At 38.7% G+C, this 25,488-nt stretch overlaps 2 protein-coding genes across 2 annotated transcripts; both read left to right on the top strand.

The window, feature by feature from the left end:
• The first annotated feature begins 371 nt into the window (after positions 1-371).
• LOC135467927 (glycerol-3-phosphate phosphatase-like) lies at positions 372-25,488 on the top strand. Its single transcript, XM_064745857.1, is given in 9 exon segments — positions 372-446; positions 1,749-1,816; positions 2,344-2,436; positions 3,063-3,200; positions 19,821-19,877; positions 20,089-20,128; positions 20,131-20,235; positions 23,163-23,304; positions 24,147-25,488. Coding segments are annotated over 9 exon segments (849 nt in total). The 5' UTR covers positions 372-430; the 3' UTR covers positions 24,337-25,488.
• Positions 4,080-6,525, top strand: LOC135467928 (glycerol-3-phosphate phosphatase-like). The gene is made up of 3 exons (XM_064745858.1): positions 4,080-4,124; positions 5,282-5,422; positions 6,049-6,525. Coding segments are annotated over exons 1-3 (318 nt in total). The 5' UTR covers positions 4,080-4,122; the 3' UTR covers positions 6,224-6,525.

The raw sequence follows: 25,488 nt of genomic DNA on the forward strand, positions 1-25,488 counted from the left end.
GCATGTAGGCCTAAGATGTACCATTTTAACACTTCGAAAATGTTGACATTTCAGTGTTTGCGTTGTTAACAGAGTGTGTAACAATCGATAGGCCTATCGTCGGTAGTCCACTATAGAGTGTGTAGTGTGTATAGACCTACTGAGCATAAGAAGTTCCATTTTACGAATAAATTTTTACACTCTTTCATCTAAAGTTTTATTTTTAAGTTTTCTCCATGTTGAAATACATTTCGCGACATGTGTGAGGGTAATTGTGATAGAACAGCCTGTGTATTCAGAGACAGTACTAACTAGATTATGAGCGGAGTGTCAGCGAGAATTCCCGAGTGAACCCCAGAACCACCGGTGTAACCTGCTGAGGAAGATGGCGTCGTGCCGGCTGCTTGACAGATCGCTGGCTAAACAGCTAATCCAAAGTGTTAATAACTTTATGTTTGACTGTGATGGTACGTGTACATTTAACCACCCCAAAACACATATTTTATTCTATGTGTTAACATACTGTGTTAACGACATTTCTATGGTCTATTTCAGCTTAACTTAAATTTTGACGTAACGAAATATGGCCATTGTGTGATGCTTATAAGGCTTGTATTACGAAATAGTCATAAAAGTGTAGTGTTGTTTCACGTCACACGGATTTCCGATTACAGTATGACTTAAGCGGTTTAGAATATGGACGCAGTTATCGATTCGGGAGATATTATGAAATGGGCGAAGACCATTGCCGTCCTTGGATTTAAAATGACAATTTATCTTGTGCATTTGAATATAGCTCACAGCTAAGCTGGAGGTTCATACCATAACGCCCAGTTTCGGTCATATAGACTTCCACGCAAACAGTCCCCACCCCCCCCCCCCCCCCGCCACCAAAAAAAAAGTGGCTTGAACTAAGCCCAGGATGTCTGTGCCACGCTCTTTTATATTTTTACTGCCGCTTGCATAGTCATGGCTGGGTCCCCTTTTTCCCTGTGGGAAGAATTGTAAAATTACGGAAAACAGTCGAACAGTTGCTAACCTACCACGCCCGCCTAGTCAATCCTTTACTACGCTTAGGGTCCTAGGGCACCTGACTGTTAAAATCACGAGATGTTGATCATCCCAAAGATAAAGATTCAATCATATTTATAAGGTCCAGCATCTCCGCTCACTTGCCATTTACGAAATGGCCGCCATCTACTCTGTTTTCCGAAATTTTACAATTCATCCCACCAGGGCAAAGGGGACCCAGCCATGACTATGCAAGCGTCAGTACAAATATAAAAGCGCATGGGGTAGACATCCAGGGTTACTCAAACTCTACCTTGTTTTTGCCATCCACCAATTCCCTAAATCACCCGAAATGCAGTATGTCAAAGGCAGCATTGGTAAACCATCTTTCAACAGTAATCCAGCCATTTAAAGTGTGAATCGGACAACTCAGATAAGCATCTGTCATGTTTGGAATTTTTTTCAGCGTCGGGCAAGGTGATGGGTGTGAAAATTTTATGATACCCAACAGTCTCTTGAAGAATTGCATGCCCTGTATAAAACAGGAGGTTGGGTGTTGGTTTCACAGCCCCTCACCTTGCCCAAAGATGACAAAAAAATTCCAGATATGGCAGACATTGATCTGAGTTGATTCAGTTGATTCACCTTTCATATTATAGGTTACAGTTCCAGCATGAAGGTGATTCCAGTCAGCAAATTTTACAGGTTATATGTAGACTGTGATCCAAACCTACAACACCATGGTTTGTGATTTTCAGGTGTTCTTTGGAATGGGCCAAATTCTTTACCTGGAACTGCTGAGACTGTTGAAAAACTACGAAAATTGGTAACAAGTATAAGTTTACACAGTAATGATGCAGAAAAAAAATTTTTTTGTCGTTTGTGGGAGAAGTTACATGGTGGAGAGAAGTCCTGGCTTTGGATGTCCGTGCAATAGTGTGCTGTGCTGAGAGTGAATGTTCTGTAAAATAAGCCTTAAACTGTTTCATTACATCCTGTGTCCAGTCTACACTGCCACAGTCCTGACAGAGCACTTTTAAATCCTTGCTGGACTGGCTGCATCTTAGATTATGACAGAAAGTTCGTCAAGCATGTGTATGTGGTGTTCTCTGCCAGGTTTCCACTACCCACAGACTTATATAAGTATTCTCATATTTAAGTCATATATTTAGAAATGTGTAGTCATTGACTGATGTCACAAATGATCAGGTCTATAAATTCTTTAAAATGTTCTTAAAAGTGTATACATAAAATCTTATTTTGGTTAGGTTGCTTTGTTCTATAAAAACATTCATTAATGTATTAATGTATGATTATATCATTTAATTACTGTGTATTTTCTTCTTGTTTCAGGGAAAGCGCATTTACCTGGTGACTAATAATAGCACTAAATCCCGCACGCAGTATATTAAAAAATGCCAGCAGCTTGGTTTCTCAGTAAAAGAGGTTTGTGTAAAATAGGTTAATGAATGTATACTTGTGTATGAACTTTTGATTAACAAATCACAGATCTGTTTTGACATGCTGCAGCCTATGGTCTCATTTGCAACAATGAATTGAGATGGATTGTATGGTAATTTATCAATTTGTAGCATATACAGTCCAAATAAATTTAATATACATCTTTGACTCGTGTTTGACATCCCAGTATCAGTTAGTAGGTGTGCAGGTGAAAGCTAAGGGGAAATCACAGCACAACACCAGACATCTAATAAACCAACTGATATTATTAAAACAGGAGCCAAGCCAGTAGGAATGGGATGTTACCATTATAGCCTCATTGAGCAAATGTCTGGGGTCTGTAGTGAGCAGTGCTTAGACCATTGTGGCCTGAGTCCAACCAAAGTAGCAAATGTAAAATTTAATGGATTTTTTATGCTTTTAAAATGAACTTGTAGGGCGAAATTTTAGGGTCAGTTGTTGTTAATAGTAATATTTCGGTATTTGCACATTTACATGTTTGCCAAGAACAAACCATGGAGCTGTAAAGAGTCCTGGTTATAGTGCCAAGGTACAACAGATCACTTTAGTTTTTCCTAGTTTTCACATGATGTAAGTTATGGTACTTTCAGGAGGAGATGGTCTGCACGGCCTATGTAGCAGCTCAATATCTACACAATATTGACTTTAAAGGAAAGATTTACCTGGTGGGAGAATCAGGTGTAGGAGAAGAGCTGGACAAGTTTGGCTTCTCTTACACAGGGATTGGGGTAAGCTTTGTATAGCTGCGTTTGTGTTCTATGGTGTCAGATCAGATGTATGGAGAAATGACAGGGCAACCTTGTCTTTTTCTTGCACAAGGGTAGGGGATAAGAGTTTGTCTGTTTTATTTTTTTGTTTCTTTTTTCTTTGACAACTGAGAAAGAGACAAGGGAGAAGAGATGAAGAACTTTGACAGAGGTCACTTATACATTTGTATTCCTTCTTGTCTTTCGGGCAAAAGCTTCACGATCTATTGTTACAGTGGTTAAAACTACAATCTTTTGTGTTTTACAGCCAGAGACAGTGAAAGGAGATGTTTCTGATTGGGTGGAAACTGAACTTGATCCACAGGTAACTATGGAAACAGAGGGATGCTAAAAGTAAAGGTTTGTGTCACCATCTGGTTATTATAGTTTTCACAATGGCCTCAACCTCGAAAGTATCATAAAATATTTTGGATACGAATGTGCAATATCATATAATTGTCTTTCATTGTCTTGCATTCAATCCACATGTAGCGATATAGTAAAGCTTCCCAGTTGTAAATTAAGGGAAATATCCATTCTGCACATTACTATTATAACTTCCATGAAAGCTGAGAAATTTTTCATGCTCAAATTCACTCAAAGTGATTAATTTTTGTTACAGATAAACTGTGTACTTGTGTCATTTGATCGACACATTAGTTTTCCTAAAATCTTAAAGGCTGCCAGTTACGCAAGACGAAAAGACAGTATATTCTTGCCACGAATGAAGATAGTCATCTACCCTGGGATGTGAAGTAACAGTTCCAGGTACTAATGAAGCTAAACCAAGTGTTAGAAAACTTTTAAATGACTGCAAAGAGATCTAATTTGGAATGATGAGCATACAGCTGCAGATGTGTGGAGAGGAACACCACGTGTTACAGGTTTAAGTTACCACAAAGAGATGTAAGATGATGATAAGTTACCATCCTAACTACCTAAAATGCTAAACCACATATATTTGTAGACATGATCTTAAACGGGATGATGATGTTATAACATCATATAAAGCTTAACTGTACATTATAAGTGTATTCATTTGTTTGCCAGTGTACCTTGAAGTAGTCTGTCCCTGGATCTAAAAATATATGCCATGGATGTTAAACTCCAACCTTCTTCCGACTAACGACAATCCAACTCACCTCCTTAATAGTCTTCATAATTAAACCCGTAATGGCACAAAAAAGATCAGTTCCATCGAGTTGACGTTTGGAAATGTGCAACAAGTTTTTTGAGAGACAGGGATGGACCGAGCTAGGGATGTCAGAAATTTAAAATGGTACACTTTCTCCATCGGGATGGACTAACCTTGAAAATGACTGTACTATTTGAGTTCAAGTCCAGCTCATGCAGGCTTCCTCTCTGGCCGTATGTGGGAAGGTCTGTCAGCAACCTGTGGGTGGTTGTGAGTTTCCCCGGGCTGTGCCTGGTGTCCTCCCACCATAATGCTGGCTGCCGTCGTGTAAGTGAAATATTCTTGAGTACAGCGTAAAACACCAATGAAATAAATAAATAAATACAATGTGTAGAACAGAATGTTATCTATGCAATATAATGCTGGTAGTCATACAGGGTAAGGGAAGTTACTCTGCATGACTGGTGTCATTTGTAACAATTATTGTAAGAATAACCAGTCTACCTTGAAGTTACTCTTCCCTATACAAGTAGAATTATTAGTATCATTTTCCCATTGACATGTAGTCAAGATGACTATTCTGTTAGTCATCGGACATAGGAACGGAAAGTTACTGCATAGGATGGATTTAGGGTGAAGTCCTTGTGTATTACATGTAATTGTAGTCATTAGCCGTTTTAACATGGGGAAAAGGAAGTTGGTTAAGACCATATCCTGTTTTTTTAATGAAGCAGTGACATGCAGATGAAACTATGAAGTGCATTATTCACTAAAAGTATGCTGTTCTGTTGAAAGAAAGTAACAACTAATGTGTGTACTTCTTATTTTCTCTATGTTTTACCTTTTGATCGTCCATATGTTTTAACATTATGTTCCCATGTTGTTGGGTTTATCTGTGTTTATGCTGATTATGGCCATCTGCCCATAGGGACTGGTACCATTGTTGGACTGTGAAGATGGCTGCCAGAAGAGAGCCCATAGTTCTTGGCAAGCCAAACAAACACATGTTCAAGATACTGGAGGAGACATTTAAACTTGATCCTGAGCGTACAGTGATGGTTGGAGACAGGTATTATTTATTTATTTACACAAAGTTATTTCTTTGCAACCTTGTAGGGACTCAACTGTCGCAATACATGTTAACTATCTGTATCATTTGTTCGGGCTACGAGCCTCCACAAAAGCTAGAGGTTCATATAGCTAAGTGTTTGTCTTTATTTTGGGCATAGATGGTTCTAATGCACAGAAGCAATAAAGCTCTCTTACCTGGAGACATTACTAAACATTGTACTACACACTGAATATATCCCATACCCACAGTATCGTTGTTTTTTTGTTAACCATTTGTTAAATGAGACCCACTAAGCTGATCTTACAGGTATCATTAGATTACTGTGATAAACACAACATTCATGTCCGTTCAGACAAGTATAAAGTTGCATACTGTATTTGACCTAAAATTGTGGTCCATGATGAAGTTCCTCTATCATTGTGCCTGATTCAGAGAGTTCTGTAGATTTTGGGAAAGATCTTCTGCAGTTTGGCTGAAGGTAGAGTTAAAGCAGTATTTATACCTTTTGTGTTTTTTTTTGTTCATTTATTTAAAATGCATTTTTTTGAGGTAATTTTTAGGTGAAATACAGTGTATTAGTTACTCAGGATACGTTTGCACAGAACTTTTATTCATGTTTACAGGATAGACACAGACATCCAGATGGCTCATAACTGTGGGTTGAAGTCTCTGCTAGTCCTGACAGGAGTATCAGATCTAGAGGATGTTAAGGCAGCAGCCCAGAGTCCTGACCCGAGCAGGAAGGCGTGTGTACCGACTTCTACCTCCAGAAACTCTCTGATCTGCTCACACTGCTAGACAATTAACCCTCAACCACTGCACAGTTTGGTTGTACAAACTGTAATATGCCAGGCGTGAGAAGCTTAATCATGTTATTGGTGATTCATATAATAATATAATTTAAACTTACCTGTGCTGTAATTTTATAGTGGGTTCATAGGGATTGATGACCATAATTAACACTTCTGTACTGACTTTTTGTAGATGAAGTCACAGGTGCATGTGAAAAATTTGTGTAATACGAGTAGTTTCGGTCTATTTTAGACTTGGATCATACACCAGCTTCCTTCAACCCCCCACTTAGACAAGCATGCCAAACGTGCCAAGGGGCCTCCGTGGCTCAGTCGGTTAAAGCGCTAGCGCAGCGTAATGACCCAGGGAGTCTCTCACCAATGCGGTCGCTGTGAGTCAAGTCCAGCTCATGCTGGCGGCCGTACGTCGAGAAGGTCTGGCAGCAACCTGCGGATGGTCGTGGGTTTCCCCCGGGCTCTGCCCGGTTTCCACCCACCATAATGCTGACCGCCGTCGTATGAGTGAAATATTCTTGAGTACGGCGGGGTAAAACACCAATCAAAAAAAAAAAAAAAAAAATCAAACGTGCCAAAGCTTGCTTACATATTTTACTCTGTTATACTGCAATGTACATACTAAGACACAGAGTTTATTGGACTGTACTTGAACAAAAGTTTGGGAAGTTGTACTGTACAGTCAATAAAAATAAATACCTATTCTATCCTATATGCATTAACCTGTTAGAAAGAGGTTGCAACTGTGAATTGCTTACCTTCTATGGTACCAGGTGCCAGTTGTGTTAAAAGGCGGTCACGTTTAGGCCAAATTGCAATTTTCATATTAGGCAAACTGTGCTTGAGTATTGTAGTTACATGTAATGTAATGGGCTTAGATATTACTGTTTACCAGCTATCTGCAGAAGTATCAAATTTTACACTTCAGGTAATGACAATAGTGGGGTTACCTGACCTACTGCTGGCAGCCTTATTGGAGTACTGTTAAAAAATTCAATTGTTAAACAGACTCATGGCTGACTAGTTGTTGTTCTGCCAGACTCACCGATTTACCCTAGTTCCAGAGTCTACTGTCGGGCTGTGTTTTAGCATCGATATCTTTGTAAGGTTTTCTACTACTTGGCTCCCCAGAGCATCGTCATTGTGGAACATAATATTAAATCATAAAATACCAGTCAAATTAAGTTTTTTACAGTAAAATTAAGTGTTTTTCAGTTTGCACTATTTAGCTGCATGATGCAAATGATATGATGGTTGCACTTCCAGTGATTCGGCCAGGCCATGATTTAAAAAAAAAAATGTTTGTTTCTGGTAACATGATTGAGTTGCTAAATTCTGGCCGACTCAGTTTTGTTTTTCCGGAAATGTGAGAATTGCCAAGCAAAAACCCATACCATTGATCCGATTTATTTAAATTAGTTTCAGTATTGCAGGTTTGCTCTTGCTGAAGTCAGAAAAAATTTCATTTCAGAAGAAAATAAAGCACATTCATCTTCACACCATGAATGTACGTCCTAAATATCTTACAATGGCACTGTTACTAAAACTAGTCTGTGGTTGAGTGCTGATCGGGACGTCAGTGCATCGTTAGACCAGTTGACCCACATTCGTGCGGCTAATACCTTGTATCCTGTGACTGCACTGCGCCAAAACCAGACCCATTTTAAACCCATGGGTTCTAGTTTTTATATGTTGAATGTTTTTGTATAGGGTATCATGAACAACTGATGTGTATAAGTATCATTGTGTTGCCCCGTGGCTACCAACAAAATGGCTTGTGTGTTATAAGGCGGAAACTTTCTTGCTGGGTAACCCACATTCTATAGTATTGTAGCGGGATTTAAGGAAGTAGGATTTAAGAAATAAATTTAACACCGGTAAGTTTCATATATTCATGTTTTAAGGAATTTTCATGGAAGTTTTGTTAAGATCGTTATCTGAGGCCATTCTAGTTAATTTACGAAGTCAATATTTGCATGTATAGTGTTTATTTATTCTCTCAGGAAGTTTTAAAGTTACGTTCACAGTTTCATGGACGAGTGATTTGTTGCTGTGTCGGCGTTCCTACATATTTGGGATAATTATGAGTATTTTTCAGCAATGTAGTGATGATAATGTAGAAATTACAAAATTCTATGTCATTTTCTTATCTGGAAAACCTTTACCTTCTATTTTCGTTTTTGTTTTACACAGAAAATATGACATTTATCGTCTTCAGTTTGTGTTGCCGCCATTTTGGTACATTTATGGTAATGAGGATGTCTATAGAACCTGCACTTACAGGCTTTTAGAAATCGGACAGGATTTTTCCCACCACAGTTTGAAAAGGAATTTATCATTTAATACCCTTGTGTGGAAATTGGTTATACTTTTTGAGTAATATTATTTTGGAGTTCATGGTTGCGATCGTGATGGTGTCATCAGTGTTTACAAACTGTCAAAAATTGCGCTTCTGACCAATCAGAGTCTCCAAATTTGGTTTCCTTGCTGCGCTGACACCATGTGGAAATCAAGAGATAGGCTGATTTTTCAGTGTCTGTAGATGGCCTTGGAATTTGCCGACAGTTGACACCAATTTGATGGTGAGCTTTCTCAGTAAGTAGCTGTTTTATTAAGAGTGGGAAAATCCATGCACCGTGAATTGGGAAACAGTCCCAGTGTTGGGAATAGTGATTTGTGATCCAGTTTAAGAAGTCAAGAGACAGTTACACTTGGTGGGAACCGGTCCGAGGAAGCCGGGAATACAGTGTCAAAAATCAGGGAATTTTCCCAGTCTGCAGTCCCACAATTCTGGGACTCTTCAGTCTCACGATACCTGAGAATCCAGCTCCAGTCTCAAACAAGTGGAACTTGTCTGAGATATCAAAAGTGGACCACAGAGACTATATACCAGAATAAATCATCTGAACTTTGGTATCATCATTTGAGACGCGTCTCATGAGACTTTTCCCAGTCCCAAAATTCTGGGACTCTCCAGTCTCACGAAACCTGAGAATCCAGCTCCAGTGTCGTGCAAGTAGAAATTATCTGAGATATCAAAAGTGGACGACAGAGACTATATACAAGAATAAATCATCTGAACTTTGGTACTATCATTTGAGACGAGTCTCGTGAGACTTTTCCCAGTCCCAAAATTCTGGGACTCTCCCGTCTCACAAAACCTGAGGATCCAGCTCCAGTGTCATGCAAGAAGAAATTGTCTGAGATATCAAAAGTGGACGACAGAGACTATATACCAGAATATATAAACTGAACTTTGGTACCATAATTTGAGACGAGTCTCGTGAAACTTTCTGTCCCATATGACACTCAATTGGGACTCTGTCCCATATGACACTCATCTGTTTGGTACTTGTGTCAACTGCTGGTTTCTCCCTCATCATAATAAATATTCATCATCTGATTCACTGGCAATCTGTTGTTGGAGGACTTTTATTTCGTACAAGAATCTTGAATCTCATGTATAAGTCACCATACTGGATAACAACCCGAGTTCAGGAAATGTTATGAAGTCAGATCCAAATAGCAGCGGCGTCTACAAGTTTATGGGAGAGAATCCTGATTGGTTTATTCATTTAACAGGCTTCGCTTGGCACGTAAAATATCAAACAGGATTGAAGTGACTAAATGGTGTCGCACTATATAGGTACCGGTATAGGTATACTTGAGAAGACACATCATAATAAACAAAAGCACATAAGACAAATGCATCAATTGAACCGCTACAGTATTGTGTGCTGCCAAAGTCACTCAGGCACCGATTATCGAATGAAGCTGAACAAAAAGTATCCACTCTCCACGACAAACGATTCGCATCTATTGACTGCTCACTTCGGGCCTCTGCATAAGGAGAAAAAGCAGAGATCCTTTACCGATTGGGGCTTTATGCCGTACTCAGGAATATTTCACTCCTACTACGGCAGCTAGCATTAAGGTGACAGGAAACCGGACTCGAAACTCTTGACCATCTGTAATCTGCTGGAAGAACTTCCCCATGTACGAACGGAGAGGAAGCCAAGATGAGCTGGACTTGAACTCACAGTGATCTCATTGGTGAAGGGTTCCTGGGCCATTACGCTGCGCTGGCACGCTCACCACTTGGCCACGGAGTGATACTTTCCAAAGTTCAAAAGGGTTTAGTTTGTAATTTTTTTCATTGAAATACACTTTAAGTTATTGTTAAAACACAACATTACGTTAGATAGCACATATAAACCAGTGATGTGTGGGGAAGGATAGGTTCCAGTATTTCAAAATCAAGGTACATGTTTTTATATAAGTGAATGCCTTGGTATCCGCAAAATAACCGTGCATCTGCAAAATGTTGTTTTCTTACTTAATGCCAAAATATTATCTTTTTACTTATAGTCCCTAAATGTCGTATTTTTACTTGGGGCTGAAATGTCGTTTTATGCTTATAGTGCCGAAAGTCGCTGGTGAAAATGCCAGTCTTTGATTGTCAGTGTGACAGCAACCTTGGAGTGTCATAGGTTTTCCTGTAGGGCTCTGGCCGGTTTCCTCCCACCATTATGCTGGCCGCCATTGTATCATTAAAATATTCTTGAGTACAGCGTGAAATTAAATAAATATATAAAAAAAATCTGGGATTGTCAATTACAACACAAAGTATCAGACAGTATCTGTTCAGTAAGGACCACAGCACACAACACTATAACCATTGGTCTTGTGGATATACTAGAAGTAAGCACAGATACTGTTGTGCCCTACCCCCAAGATAATTGTTATTGTAGGAAATTCTCTAATAAATCTCCAAACATAAGATCCCAGAGGAAGAAATAACATTAGAGTTGTTGGTACTCAAATAGCCTATAGGGTTCCTGGGTGCTATAATAAATATAAGACAGTATAACGATCTAAAGAAATAAAAGACTCATAGAAAACAGAGATTACGAATACAGTTATAGATGAACATTTTATTACAATAAAATTAACCAACAGTAGTTCACGCGAGTGGAATGAACGATTCACGCAAAGTTAAAGTATCCCTTGGGTGCTTCGATCATCTTCCAGGTACCAGATAGGCAGGATAAGCTTCTGTAATCTTCCAGTTCCTAATGTGGTGAAAAGGAGGTAATGCATAATAAACTAGATAATGAAACTAATATCACCATAAATGGTGGTATGTTCAATTCAGATTAAATAATATGCATCTCCATATAACTGATTTCCAAAGTCATAAACAGGCCTATGTATATATATGAGCTTGAGACACTTACTACTAGAATAGAAATAGGATACACCGAAATTGGTGGAATGTTCAGTCCATGTTACATAAATAACACATCTCTTCAGTTTCATCTCGTCCTCAACTGTCGCGATCTCTACTAACACTGGCATGAATTATGGTGACACTTTAACAAGCGGTCAACAGCCAGATTCTCCTACCCAAACGTCAGTCTATGAACAGCTACACTCGCAGGAAACCCCCAAGGAACATCCACCACCGGATTTGGTGGGGGGTGACAGGAGATTGGATAACTCCGGCTTCACCCTTCACGTATTATTTGGGGTGAAGTACTCATAAAGGATCTCAAGATTTGTATGGTGAGTAGCAGGTTACTAACTTCCACCCGCATAGACTCGTGGTGTCGATATTAAGTTTTTAAGCCAGTGTATTCTTTGTCTATGATAGGCAGTGACACGTACAACTGGGATTCCACCGAATTTGGTGACGTCGTAATGATCTACATGGTATGAATATTATAATTAGCCATGTGCTTGGTGTACCGATATTTCTATACCAGTAACAAACTATGCACCGTAATTTAACTTACAGTGGGATGGCCATCACCCGTACTCAACTGTCGCTGTGCCATCGCAGGTCGGATAACTTGAAGTAAACTGTGCTTTTGCTATTTTTCCGAAAATGACGAACTGGAGCTGCGCGGGCTCCATATTTATACTAAAAGGGCACGAGCCATGACCTCACGTTGAACCAATCAACATCCTCCACACTATGCGGGATTCCCCTCATTGCGTCATTCCATATGGCTGCACGTGAGCAGGATCTAGACGAGATGGCAGTCAACATTTCAGTCCCTGTTCTCCATATAGGAAAAAGAAGGAAACTAGCCAGAATAAAGCCTTCAGATAGGTATTTCATGTCGAGTTCAAATCGGCTTGAAATGTCCGTTACTCGAACACAAGCAGTTAGTACACACACTAATCGTAATGCCATAAAAGTTGCTGTGTGTTTGACAAGCCAGTACAACAACAACCTGAATATAAATCGAACTAGTTCGTTGATATGTCAGACCAACAACTTTAATAATTAGAGTTGGAAAGCAGCCAGAAGTAACGCAGATAATCCTGTCGTCACAATACGCGAGAGGTATATTGTACATACTACTACGTAAATAAGCCAAGAGACTGCTGATCACCATGACAGACCTAAGTGTATTTTGCACTGCATGAAGACGTATATACAAACACTATACTGTACAGAAAAAATTATTGTACGAGAAAAATGAAGTAAGCAGCATATATATCATGTTTACTCATCTGTAACTATATGGATTCTAAGGTGACTGGGGCGTACTGTTTACACTCTTAAAAAAGGTTGGTTCTTCAAGACACCCGACTTTGTCCTTTGGCATGCTACACAGGTGGAACCAACGTTAGAACCAAATCAAGAACCAAATGTAATTTTTTCTTTCGTTGCGCCATTCTTCGACCTGTAGCCACGCATAAACATGGTCTAGAGCTGAACATTTAACTGCATTTTTCGTGGACCCCAAAACTAGAGCGTAAAAGCAGACACACACACAAACACAATCTCATAGTAAAGGATAGGCCTACATGAATTTTTACTTTTGACTTTTTTCCCCTCTTAATACAGAGTGTATGATGTGCCCTAGTATAGGCCTTTACAACAAAAAAGCTTCTCACCTTTCTTATGAGGGCGTAAAAATAACTTTAAAACTACAGTGATGCTAGAATGCATTCTGTTATTGCAGATTTTTCTGTTAAATATAACACACATATTCTATTAATTCAACACAGGCCTAACCATTCTATTAGACTAACAGGATTATATGTTGAATGTAACACAATATTGTGTTATAATAACAGAATACACTCTAGCCTGCAGGGAAGTAGGAAGCAATTTCAAAGTGGGGGTCCAAGAGACCGAGCAATAAAGGCGAGGGTCCAAGGCCGCGGAAGCTCTGAAGGAGCTATATTGCCTTAAAGATGACTTGCCGTATCTTAGATATGCCAGTTGAGGTGTTATTGACTATTTAAGCCTGCCTGAAAAAATTGAAACAGATGTTTAGCTCAATTGTTGGCGCTTTTGCCTGGAGAACCATGGGTCAACAAAGAACATTGTAACAATTTATCCAGAATTCAACATTAAATTTATGCATGTCGGAGAAAGGCTGGAGTAGATGGACTAATACAAGCATTTAACTCGTATGGAGGAGAATCGGTGGAAAGAAACATCCATGTTTTTACTTGGCCTAGGTGGTAAACTTGCCGGCCTATTCGCGCTGGCTTGCTTTCGATTGAAATCAATGTCATTCACACGTATACATATACTTTTTGATCAGGCCTTTGGCTTTGAAAAAAGGTGTGCGTCTGATTTAGGGGAATTGTCATTCACGCGCCAAAGTCCGTGGTGCGTACAGGGGTTACTTATCTTCCCTTCACTGATGAATCTTGCAGCCTGTCCTAAGTGAAGTGATCTTGGAATGACGATAAACCATAATGAAATAAATAACTCGACACCAATGAGTGCATATATTGTACAAATATATTAATTATTCTGCTATTTGGGCTGAGTAGAACTGCAGAGTCATCGCACTGAAACACAGTCACTAAATTAGAAAAAAAGATTGTGTTTGGAGACAAATGAGTCCACTTTTTGGTCAAATTAGACTGTAGATATATCTGCCCTTCCATGGGAGAATTGTATATATTAATATATTCTACATCTAAAGGTGTACTGAAAGTTAAAACAAGCAAACCTACATAAACCTATGTAACTTTGGCACATTATCAGTTTGGAAAACAGATATATATAACTTTGTGACACTATATCATGTGATCTGGAAAAGCAAAATCTTTGAGAAATAATCAAAATTCACAACCTTATGACAATTGCAGCCATGGTTGCATGGATGCAGAAAATACAAAACCGACGTTGCAGAAAACCTGTTATTAAAAAAAGACCATTATTTCACTACATGTGGCATGAACATTTGTACTTCAAAACCGCCTATGCTATGTAACTCTCATAAAAGAAAGGAAAACAATAAAATGAACTATTTGTCAAATTCCATGAAAAATGTCCGGGTAGTTGGATTTACTTTTAAAGTTGAACTCAACCAAGTTTGTCAGGCGGCTCCATTTCAATGATCGGGACCGGTAGATCCAGGATCAATCCTTGATCGAGTCACACCTAAGACTTTAAAAGAGGAAGTTGTAACTTCCTTGCTTGGCGTTCAGCATGAAGAGGATAGTGCAACGACTGGTTGACCCGTATCAGTATAATGGCTCGGGCGGGGCATCTTACTTGCCTTCGGTAAGTCGTCTCAGTGAAGCAGCACTAAATAAAAGAGCGGTGGAAATCCGTCCTGCTACAAGGAGGCACATTACACGTACATGCACCCTAAGGATTCCTTCGTCGTCATATGACTGAAAAAATTGTTGAGTACGACGTTAAACCCCAAGCACTCACTCACTCACCATTTCAATGAGTCCCATCTAAGGGAGCTAACTCATAAACATATATGAGTATGTAGGACCAAGGACGGAAAACACATGTAGATCCTATATTTTTGAAAGTGGTGATGGGTTGGGGGGGGGGGGTGTTGTCATGGCCTGCTTGCCGATTAATCTCCTTAAACCCATTAATTTTTTGAGTGTACGGGATTTGAGTCATTTTACCCGCGATGCTTTTAATAATAATGAACACGTGGTGTTGATATTTTTACCTAGAGTAGTATGCTTGAATGTGGAGCCTCGATAACACTTGATATCTGTAAAATAGTGAATAAATAGTAAAATGGCTTTCCATCACAGGCTCATCGTAGCACCAGCCCGGGCAAATTTTTACCAAGCTTGAAGCCTGAGTCAGACTAGTATGGCAAGCCATATTTTACTGTTTATTCACAATTTACAGATAAAAAAAATTGGCCTTTCTCATCAAATCATTACAAATAGGCCTGCATGTAGCCTACTTCTGTACATGTGTGGGCTTGTGATCGACTGATGATAATGAGTTCATATCATGAAATGAGAAAAATTTGCGCATATCGGAAAATCATTTGATGATATCCCTAAATATCTTGAAGATGTCTCGAAGTATTATGAGATGTCGTCAAATATTTCATTAAAAGCTAAGTAAGTAGTAAAACGGCTTGCCATATATGGCATACCCTGAGCCTATCTACTAGATAATACCGACATCTTACCTTTACGAAACCGAAAACTTCCGATTATTCCCGAGAACTGACGGCTACCTAAATGGCGTCCTGTCGGCTGCTGGACAGGTCGCTGACCAAACAAGTTGTTGACGGTGTAGATAATTTCATTTTTGACTGTGATGGTAAGGTGTGACTAGTTTTAAAAGTATCTTTTAACATACACAATGAAAGCTGTCATGAAAAGAACGGACATCCAACTACTGTAGCGTACCCGAAGTAAAGCCCGCTTACGAAGTCTGAGCATCGTATAATATAGTTCAACAAATTAAAGAAGCTATTTAGTATCAAAAGTCCATGGTCACAAACATGGGAACAAGTGTCGTGAAAAGTGGCAAAATCATAACGATTTGAGTTGGCTTTTTATTTATTACTATTATTTTTTCTTTCTTTTCTCTATGCCACTGGTACATGTGTGATGACTGCGCAGACTGCATAATGTTCATCTGTGCCCTAATTAACCTGTTATTCTCCTTAATTATAAGAGCTAATCGCCCAACTAATCACATTAAAACCTGTACAAATATGGATTTTGTGTTTGTAGGAACTTGCTCTGTTATTATATTCACGAGAACTGTATAATTTGAGAGGGAGAGAGATACGTGTGACGGCAGATAAGTCTGTCTGTGGCGGATAAGTGTACAGGGCGTAGTATATCACATCCTTCTCTGAATGGGTAAAACCATTTTGCAAAGCGCAAGCACAGTGCCAGTGCTTGGGGGTAGCAGGCGTTTCCAGCCTAGCCAGTTAATGTTGTAGGTGTGTCTAGCCTAGCCAATTACCACTGGGAAGAGCCAATCCCCGGATCTTTTGATAACTTTGTTAACCAAGAAGTGCGCTACCTGTCCAGTAAGCAGACCTCAGACCTCAGACCTTGGGACGAAAACAGTCCTTGCCCACCAGACGTGGAGATCCATCCGGAAAGAGAGAGCGTGTCCAGCCCTGAAAATTTTGTTTATTTGTTTATAAATGCTTATAATTTCAGATATTGTTTTATTGTACCTGACCTGTTTCATTCTAGTAAACTGTTGAAACTGAATATCTCTGACTTTGTCTCTCGCTTACTCTCCGCTCTCCTGGAACCTACATGGTGAAAGCGGAGCTTACTAATATATATATTCAGTCGTGGAGGTGTCATATCCAGGTCTGTTACATATGTATCTGCAGTATGTAGTGGCCTCGATCCTGGGCCATGGCTAAAGCCAGCTGAAGTGCTCCTCTTCTGTCCCGTCTACCTCCACACAGAAAATTTCACTAATCTTAGCAACTCAAACAACTGGTAAGCATTGATCCCCAACTCGTCCAGTGTTGAATATATGTCAATACCAGCATTGGTAAACTATGTGTTTTCACAGTAGTGTAGTCATTTAAACTTTTGAATTGAAAAAGTCAAACCAACATCTGCGGCTATGTTTTGAATTAAAACTTCCAGCAAGCTGAGGCCTACTCCTTTCACCATATGCGCCGCTTTAACTTTCACTTGACATCACTGCCACCACTGTCAAATTTTGTACAGAAATCTTGAATAACGCTGAGGTCACAGGGGCACTTTGATGAGACAGGAAGTGCTGTCAGGAAACAGAAAAACTTTGTCTCAAGCTTTGGTTCTATTATTACTTTGTACACACGCATTCTCTTAACCAAAAATGTTCACAAGATGATTCCTACCAATACCTGAAAGAATTATTTGATAAATGACGATTAAATAGATCGAGGACACCATGCTTGCAATGATGTGGTTAAACCTACAGGCTCCAAAGGTCAAGCTTGTCTAGTGGTGGAAATGATCTTTAGCTGCACATGCACTGTAAGGAGTATGCACTCCTGACAGTACATGTACATTCGTTGCTCTCTGCCTTTTGCCTTACTCTTTAACACCCGTTTTGCTATCACTAGACAAGCTTGACCCCAGGAGACCTTGTGGGACGCCTGTAGGCTTGCTTAGGCTTAGCGTCATCACCTGTGTCCTCCCGTGGAACTATTTAATCAGCATTCATCAATGAAATTGTTTTCGGTTTTGGTTACAATCATGCTGTACATACTCTAGATAAAGAGAATGCATGTGCATAGCATATTGTTAGAGACAAAGGTTGAGGCACATTGTTTATGTTTCTGATATCACTTCTGCCTCACCACTGCCCACGGCGTTGTTCAAGATTTCTGTACAAAATTTACTAATGGTGGCAGTGACTTAAAACGAAAGACAGAGAACAGTGACTTAAAGCAAAAGATAAGAGAGCAGTGCATGCGCTGTAAGAAGTACGTGTACATGTGCTATTTTGAATGCACTGCATCAATCATTTCCAGAGTTATCTCCCTTTAAACAAGAAATCGTGACTTTCAGATAGTGTATGCTTGTTATAGAGTTGTAGGTGCTGAAGTGTAGCATGTCCAATCCCTGGTTTCCACTTAAAAACCATTTGTGCTGAGCTTTAATCCTTAGATTTGGTGACATGCCTCGTCATGCTTAATTCATAGATAGGACATCAGTAGTATACCACCATCTTGTAGACAAATCTGACCCTATTTTAAGCCTAATAATGCATAGTGTGAACGGATGATGATGTAATTATGTATTCGATTTATTAAGTGTTGCCCCAGAGGCAGCTGCAGAGGCATTCGCCATCTTCTGGTAGTTCTTGTTCTCATTTGTATATGTAGGGGTGTTGTGGTGTGGGCCCTATCCACTGGAGGGAACAGCCGAAACACTGGCCCATCTGAAGAGAATGGTATGTCAACTTTAAGGTTTTGTGAATAATTATAAGCCTCTTAAAGATTTACTCAAGTGTGTCAGTCAATTTTATGTTTTAATCTACATTTCTTGAAGGTTGATAATCATATTTGGAGTTTGCTGATGTACTTTGGCACTTCTGTCTCCTCACTTAAAACCTACAGCCCATCTATAGAGCATTGAGAAATGTTGCATGTGGAGGACTTATGGACTGAAAGCTGATACTGTGTCAGCAAAAATAAAGTGTCAGTAAAACCTGTTTGGAAAAGGTAGTAAGATAGTATGTCATCAAATGCAAAATATGTTTAACTTATTTTACAATACTCAAAGGTGAGCATAACAAGGCATAGTATATTGTTTTTTGTCAAGCTAGTTCATAGATGCATTTATGTATGAATGAAATTTGATGAGACTTGACTATGTTTTTAGGGCAAAAGGATTTTTTTGATGACCAACAACAGTGCCTTGTCCCGCAGAGAATATTTGGAGAAGTGTTATCAGCTAGGTTTCCATATTACCGAGGTTTGCTAGCCCCTCTTATACTGTAGTCTTACCATTTATTGTTTCTTGAATGTGGGGGAAGAGAGAGGGAGTAGTTACATGTAACTTATCTCCAAGCTTTTATTGGTTTGGTATGCTTTGATTTTCAATCATACATGAACACAATTATGTTGACAAAATTTCACCAAAAAATTATACAGATAAATCAAACATGGATTTTAATGTGAAAATAGAAAATCAGTTATACAGTTGATGGCAAGCATTGCTGTATATGGGCCCATAAAGACCTTAAGAATAAAATAATAGACTGCATTTAACTTTGTAACTGTGTACATCCATCAAAATGTCATGGTCTACACTGTGGACAATTTTATTATTTACTTATTGTATAGTTATATAGTAACTATATATAGAATATATAGTTGCTCCTGAAATGATTATGGACATTTACCATAATAGACATTCCCTCTTACGTAATCAATGGGCAGGTGTGTATATGATATGAATCATGCTTGATGTATGCTACAGCACAGTTGGCATGAAGAACTTTGTTCTGTATTTGTACTGGATGATAGTAAAATTGTTTCTTTTTTGGGGCGGGCGGTTATAATTTCAGGAGGAGATGGTTTGCACGGCTTATGTAGCAGCTCAGTACCTACATAATATACACTTTAAAGGAAAGATTTACCTGGTGGGAGAATCAGGTGTAGCAGAAGAGCTGGACAAGTTTGGCTTCTCTTACACAGGGATTGGGGTAAGATTACCGAGCTGTCAGCTGTTCAGCTGTGATATTGGAACTAATTTTAGCAGATTTTTTTTATTTTTATAGTGCATTTATTGATATTTATTTATCAGTTTTTGTTGTCTCGATCTTTTCAAAATGTAGACATAATCATGTTTGTTTTATGTCACAGCCTGACACTGTGGAAGGAGGAGTCGCTGAGTGGACAGAGACTGAACTTGATCCACAGGTAACATACTAACATAGCCAAAAAGTGATTCAGATTTGAAATCAACATGCAATTCATATAGTGTTTACACTTTGTAGTGTTAGAATTTTGAGTTAAGTAAAAAGGTAGAGTTGCACTTTTAACATGTTTTATCTTTCACATAACAATGAAATTACTGTGAGGGAGTGAGTTTTGTAAGAATTGTGTCACTGCAATATTTTTCCCATTTCAGATAAATTGTGTTATTGTGTCTTTTGACCGCCACATAAGCTTTCCAAAATCCTTAAAGCAGCTAGCTATGTGAAACAGATGGACTGTATTTTTCTGGCATCAAATGAAGACAGCTGTTACCCGTTCAATGGTAGCATCCTTATACCAGGTAAACTAGCTCTTAGCAGACAGTGAGAAATTGAAATAGTAACCCTTAACATTAGCCATGTTATATCTTTCAGATTCCATGAGTATCTGAATGCATACACGTAGATGATGTTTACCAGTATCCATCATTATCCAGATTTTCCTGATTACTACCCTGACTAGTTTTGTTATCTCACTTCTGATAACCTTTGGATAAATGAAATAATATTGTATGCAAATAATCAGCTTTGATAAACAGGTCAACAGATTGATATTCATAGTTTAATAAGAACTAATATTGTCTGTAACCAATGTGTTGACCAGGAAGTGCAAATGGAATACCTGAGAGTGCACTTGAATCTCCCACCCCTACTTTTGATTGCCCCTTTCCATCTATATCTTCTACTCCATGAAACTTCTTAGTCAAATCTTTGGCAATTCTCAAAATAAATATTCTGAGATCTTTACAAAAAAACTCACAAATATAAACCTTTGTTAAACAATTTTAAGAGTACTTTCAGCATAATTTAAGTTAACAGATTGTGTTAGCATTTTCAAGTCCTTTGCAGAGGGGGAGAGCATGTGAAAGTGAAACGAAAATTCTGTCCAGCTGATAGATTTGACAGGGAGTGGAGTGAAACCTCATGACAAAATTCTTTTCACACCAACAATTTTCAGCCTAGTAAAATAAAATCTATACTGAGAAATCTCTTTCTATGACTTACTTTTGATCTATAAATAAATGAGTCCTAAATTACCTGATATTCATAAAGCTTTGTCCTGATGTAGAGCATCCTTCCTTCACATGAAATTTTTTTTCTGTCCTCCATTGCAGGCACACTGTACACACTCGACTACAAGTTTGCTGAGTGTAAGCTCCCAAGGGAGCCTCAGCTGAGATCATTAGCTTACGAGGAAGAGGGGAGCCAAGATCATGTTGTGTTACAATAAGGATGAAAGGAAATCTTTGTCCTTGTATGTGAACTCCCCTGCTTCCATTTCAAATAGCATCTTCCCTTTTAAGATTTCTCTACCATTGTTTCGTCTTCACAAACATTGTCAGTAAACAGATACAATTGCTATCTACATATCTAAGTTTTGCAGATGTTTTTTGAAGTTTATATACTCGATCAAGTAGGCCTTTGGAACAGCTGCCCCAAATAGGGACAGCGTACATTAAATGAGGAAGGGTATAAATGTTATAAAATAATAGTCTTGTTTTAAAGGGAAGAAAAGGCTGAAGGTTGAATTGTTTCGGTGGTTTTAGTTTTATAGGCTTTGTGAATGTTTTTTAATGATTTTAATTGATAGACTCAATTCAAAAATTCATTAGTTATATAAACTTCAGTTTGTTTTCTGTTGTAAACATGTTCTCTAGAAATTAAACCTCCATGCACGGAAACAATTTCTTGTATACAGGGTTTCTGTGACTTTATTGCTCATGAGACTTATGAACTTTACCAGATTCACCATTTTCATAAACGATAAAAGTTTATTTTAGGGCCACAGTTTTTATGTACATGCCTACCTACCTGTAGAATATGAAGAGTATTGGGTTCCTCTGGCGATTTTGCCATTTTCCACATCTGTATCAGAACTAAGACCCTATGACACTGGCTGATGCATGTGCCTTCCTGTAAAGTGATGGGATGTTTTAACCATCCATGCAGACAGTGATTATCATCAGCTGAGTATTTGCTCAGCCAATCAGAGGGCTGCAGTGCCCACCCATAGCACACCGATTGTATATCAAAGACCACTAGAGCGAGTTGGTACTGGAACACCCCACAGTGAAGTTTATTTACTACCATAGCTCAACATTTGCTAAGCCATTCACAGCGTTGGAATTGTTCACGGATTGCCGCATGCAATTCACAATTTGCACATTAAAATCCACGGCCTCAATTTTGTGCATGAACTCCCAACAATGACATCTTACATCCAAGAATTTATTTAATTCACAAATAATAAGCAAGGGTAGATCTGTGTAAGTAGGGGCCTTCAGGGCAGAGGTGGTTAGCGTGCCAGTGCGGCGCGATGATCCAGGAACTTCCCATCAATGCGGTCGCTATGAGCTAATGCTGCCCTCCTCTCTGGCCATACATGGTAAGCAACCTGCCAGGTACAATGTAAGCTCTGCCTGGTTCCTTCCCACCATATAATGCTGGCTGCGGTCGTATAAGTGAAATATTCTTGAGTATACCATGTAAAACACCAATCAAATAAATAAATAAATCTATGCAGAGCCTCAACTAAAGCTCGAGCTACTTGCCTTGTGACATTTATGGCCTCCTTTGGATAATGCTGGTAAACATTCCGCGCCTGTTACTTATAACCAGATTCACAGAATTCGATTTTGTGAGATTGTGTGCGTTTATGTGTATCTCTATAGGTATAGGGGACCCGTCAAAGCACAAAGCCTGCATGTTGAACTAATGTAATGTTTTGAAAAGGGTCTTTCATCCATCAGCCAAAACTGGCCTAGATGTATTATTGTCTGCCCCTTTTTTGTAAACGCTCTATCTCTTGAAGTCATTCAGGTCATCATGGGGTCATTTAAGTTATATTTTGTGATAGGTTTGTAAACATGATATAATTCTATAAACATATGCAAATCCTGATGAAGAATCCTATTCGTTTTCATTGACTTTCGGAGTCATAGGGCCAAAGCCTCCCTTGCCTTGTAAAGACACTGTCTCTGGCAACTCTGCAAATGTCCATGGGGAATTTGTGCTTTATTGATGCTTTATTTACTAGACATTTAACGTTTAATTACTCTGTACACATGGATTTGTACAGAGGCAAATTTGTTCGAGAGTAACATAACTTTTTTTTCGTGGGTGTCTCTGCGAAGTGACATTAAAGTAGAATTTCTAATTGTTGTTTCTATCCCAGTTGAGGTTTCTATTTCATGTATTATTGTCCCGGGTTGTTCTCTATATTTTTCAGGAACTGGAGCTTTAGTTGGGGCTGTGAAGGTAGCTGCTCAACGCCAGCCTGTCATTCTCGGAAAACCCAGCAAACACATGTATGAAGTACTACAGGGCGCCTTTAACCTGGATCCATCACGCACTCTTATGGTGGGAGACACGTAGGTGGTCAATAAAATCTCACCAAGATTCTTTGAAACTTGTGATTTCCAGAGTAGATGTTTGGCGCATATTTACTGAATATTGAGTCACAACATGTTGAGGTTTAAGATAGAGCAAATCAGTTATTTATCATGTGGGCATTCAAAATGGTCTGTGGAGATTAATATATAAGATTCTGCTAACCTACGTTTTTTTTTAATTCTCTATGTCTGTATTGGAATATATTGATCTGATTTCAGTTTGATTATTAAACAACATCAGGTGACTTTGATGTTTTTTGTTTATCGACCCATACATAAGATTTGTCATGCCACCATACTTGTATGCTGTTTTTATTTCCTACATGTAGTTGCCTATTTAAAATAAATGAAAACCAGTCCATTTAAAATAAATGAAATTAATTCTATTTAAAATAAATGAAGTTAATTCTATTTAAAATAAATGACTTCAGGCTTAGTCAGAAAAATATGTGTCGCATATGAAAGAGTTTGTTGTTACTCCTATCACTTTGGTTTCTTCAACCCATTGAACTCAAGTAAATTATTCTGGAGAGAAAAGCTGGCGCCCTGGGAGTATGGAATACCATTTCATGAAATCTAATCATTTCATTAAACTACCCCTTGCTCGAACTCATTTGATACATTTTTCTTGCTAACGTCCCCTGTTTATTCAAAGTACTTGTGATTTCCAGAGTTAATCTGTGATGTGTGAGCTTACATAAGTTTCCTGAATGTTGAGTCATATTTTTACGCATTGATTTTGCCTCAACACAACGTAAATCTGATCAGTCTTATGTAAGTGAAAAATCTTATTACAGTGTTACCTACATTATCATTGACAGGATAGACACAGACATCCAGATGGCCCATAACTGTGGGTTAAAATCACTTCTAGTCCTGACAGGACAGTCAAATCTGGATGATGTTAAGGCAGCCGCCCAGAGTGCTGAGCAGAACGGGAAGACATGTGTACCGGACTTTTACCTCCAGAAACTCTCTGACCTGCTCACACTGCTGGACAATCAGTCCTGATGGGACAGCTACACAGCTTGGTTCTCTTTAGGTCAGGTCTGCAGTATGGCAGCCAGCATGCTTGCCAAACCCTTTTAACACAAGTAATAGAGCGTGAGTTATTTTAGGAAGAGGGGTGGAAATTTAATACACCTATACAACCAGACATTTTTTCTTTGATACTAAGTAACTCTGTAAATCAACTTTTATTCAGCAATTCTTATGGCACAATGGAATGCGCCAGGCTAGAACAATGAGTAAAACTCACGATTTTACACTTTCTAGCACTTCGTATCCCAGATGAGAACGAAAGTTCAAAACTGCAGTTCCAATACAATGATGTATAAACGTGACAAATGTACATTTCTACACTGTTTTGTATGTCTACCGGGTGACTTTTATCTATAGTATGTGTGATATGATTCAACTGGCAGCATTCAGTCACTTTCTTGCATGACACGCATACTCAGGAACTGCGGTTATCTTATATTTTTATATATTATTAGATTATTTACAGGAATGTTTTAAAACCTTCTACACATTTAGAATTCTATGACTCTTTTAGGCCACTTATTTTAATGGCCACTTAATGAAAGGACATGTTTACGTAACCTACTTAATTTATAAGTAGGTTATTTTGTGAAACTCTAATATTAAACTCGACAAAGTGATTGATACAGGTCTATTTAGAACTGTATTTTATCTTGTGTAACTTAATTAGGATGTATGTTATGGTGTGTGTTACAGTATACATGTACCTGAGCGAAACATTGCGATTACAGCATTTTACCTTGCAATGTTACGTCTACTGTGTAAAATAAACAAGTCGTTAAACCCACAAGCATTCAAAACTACAGATATTTTATATGCCCGACTGTAAAAGCCCTGGAACACAGCATTTGTGAAGGCAAGTATTTCTGGCAGGCTGCATGACAATATTGGATAGAAATGAGAGTGCCAGCAAGTCAATATATGCCGACAATCTGGGTCACCTCCATGATTCTAAGCTAACTTCTCGTACACTGGAGCATAAATCATGTCATAAATCGTTAGTACATGGCAAGCCGGACATCCAGCTCCCCATGGTGTCAGTTTGCTTTTCATCACTGCACACTTCACTTTTCTCGAAGCAGCGACTTCTTTTAAGAGGGTACAAAAGCATGTAAAAGGATT

Source organism: Liolophura sinensis, chromosome 6, assembly GCF_032854445.1.
Source record: "Liolophura sinensis isolate JHLJ2023 chromosome 6, CUHK_Ljap_v2, whole genome shotgun sequence".
Classification (NCBI taxonomy): Eukaryota; Metazoa; Mollusca; class Polyplacophora; order Chitonida; family Chitonidae; genus Liolophura; species Liolophura sinensis.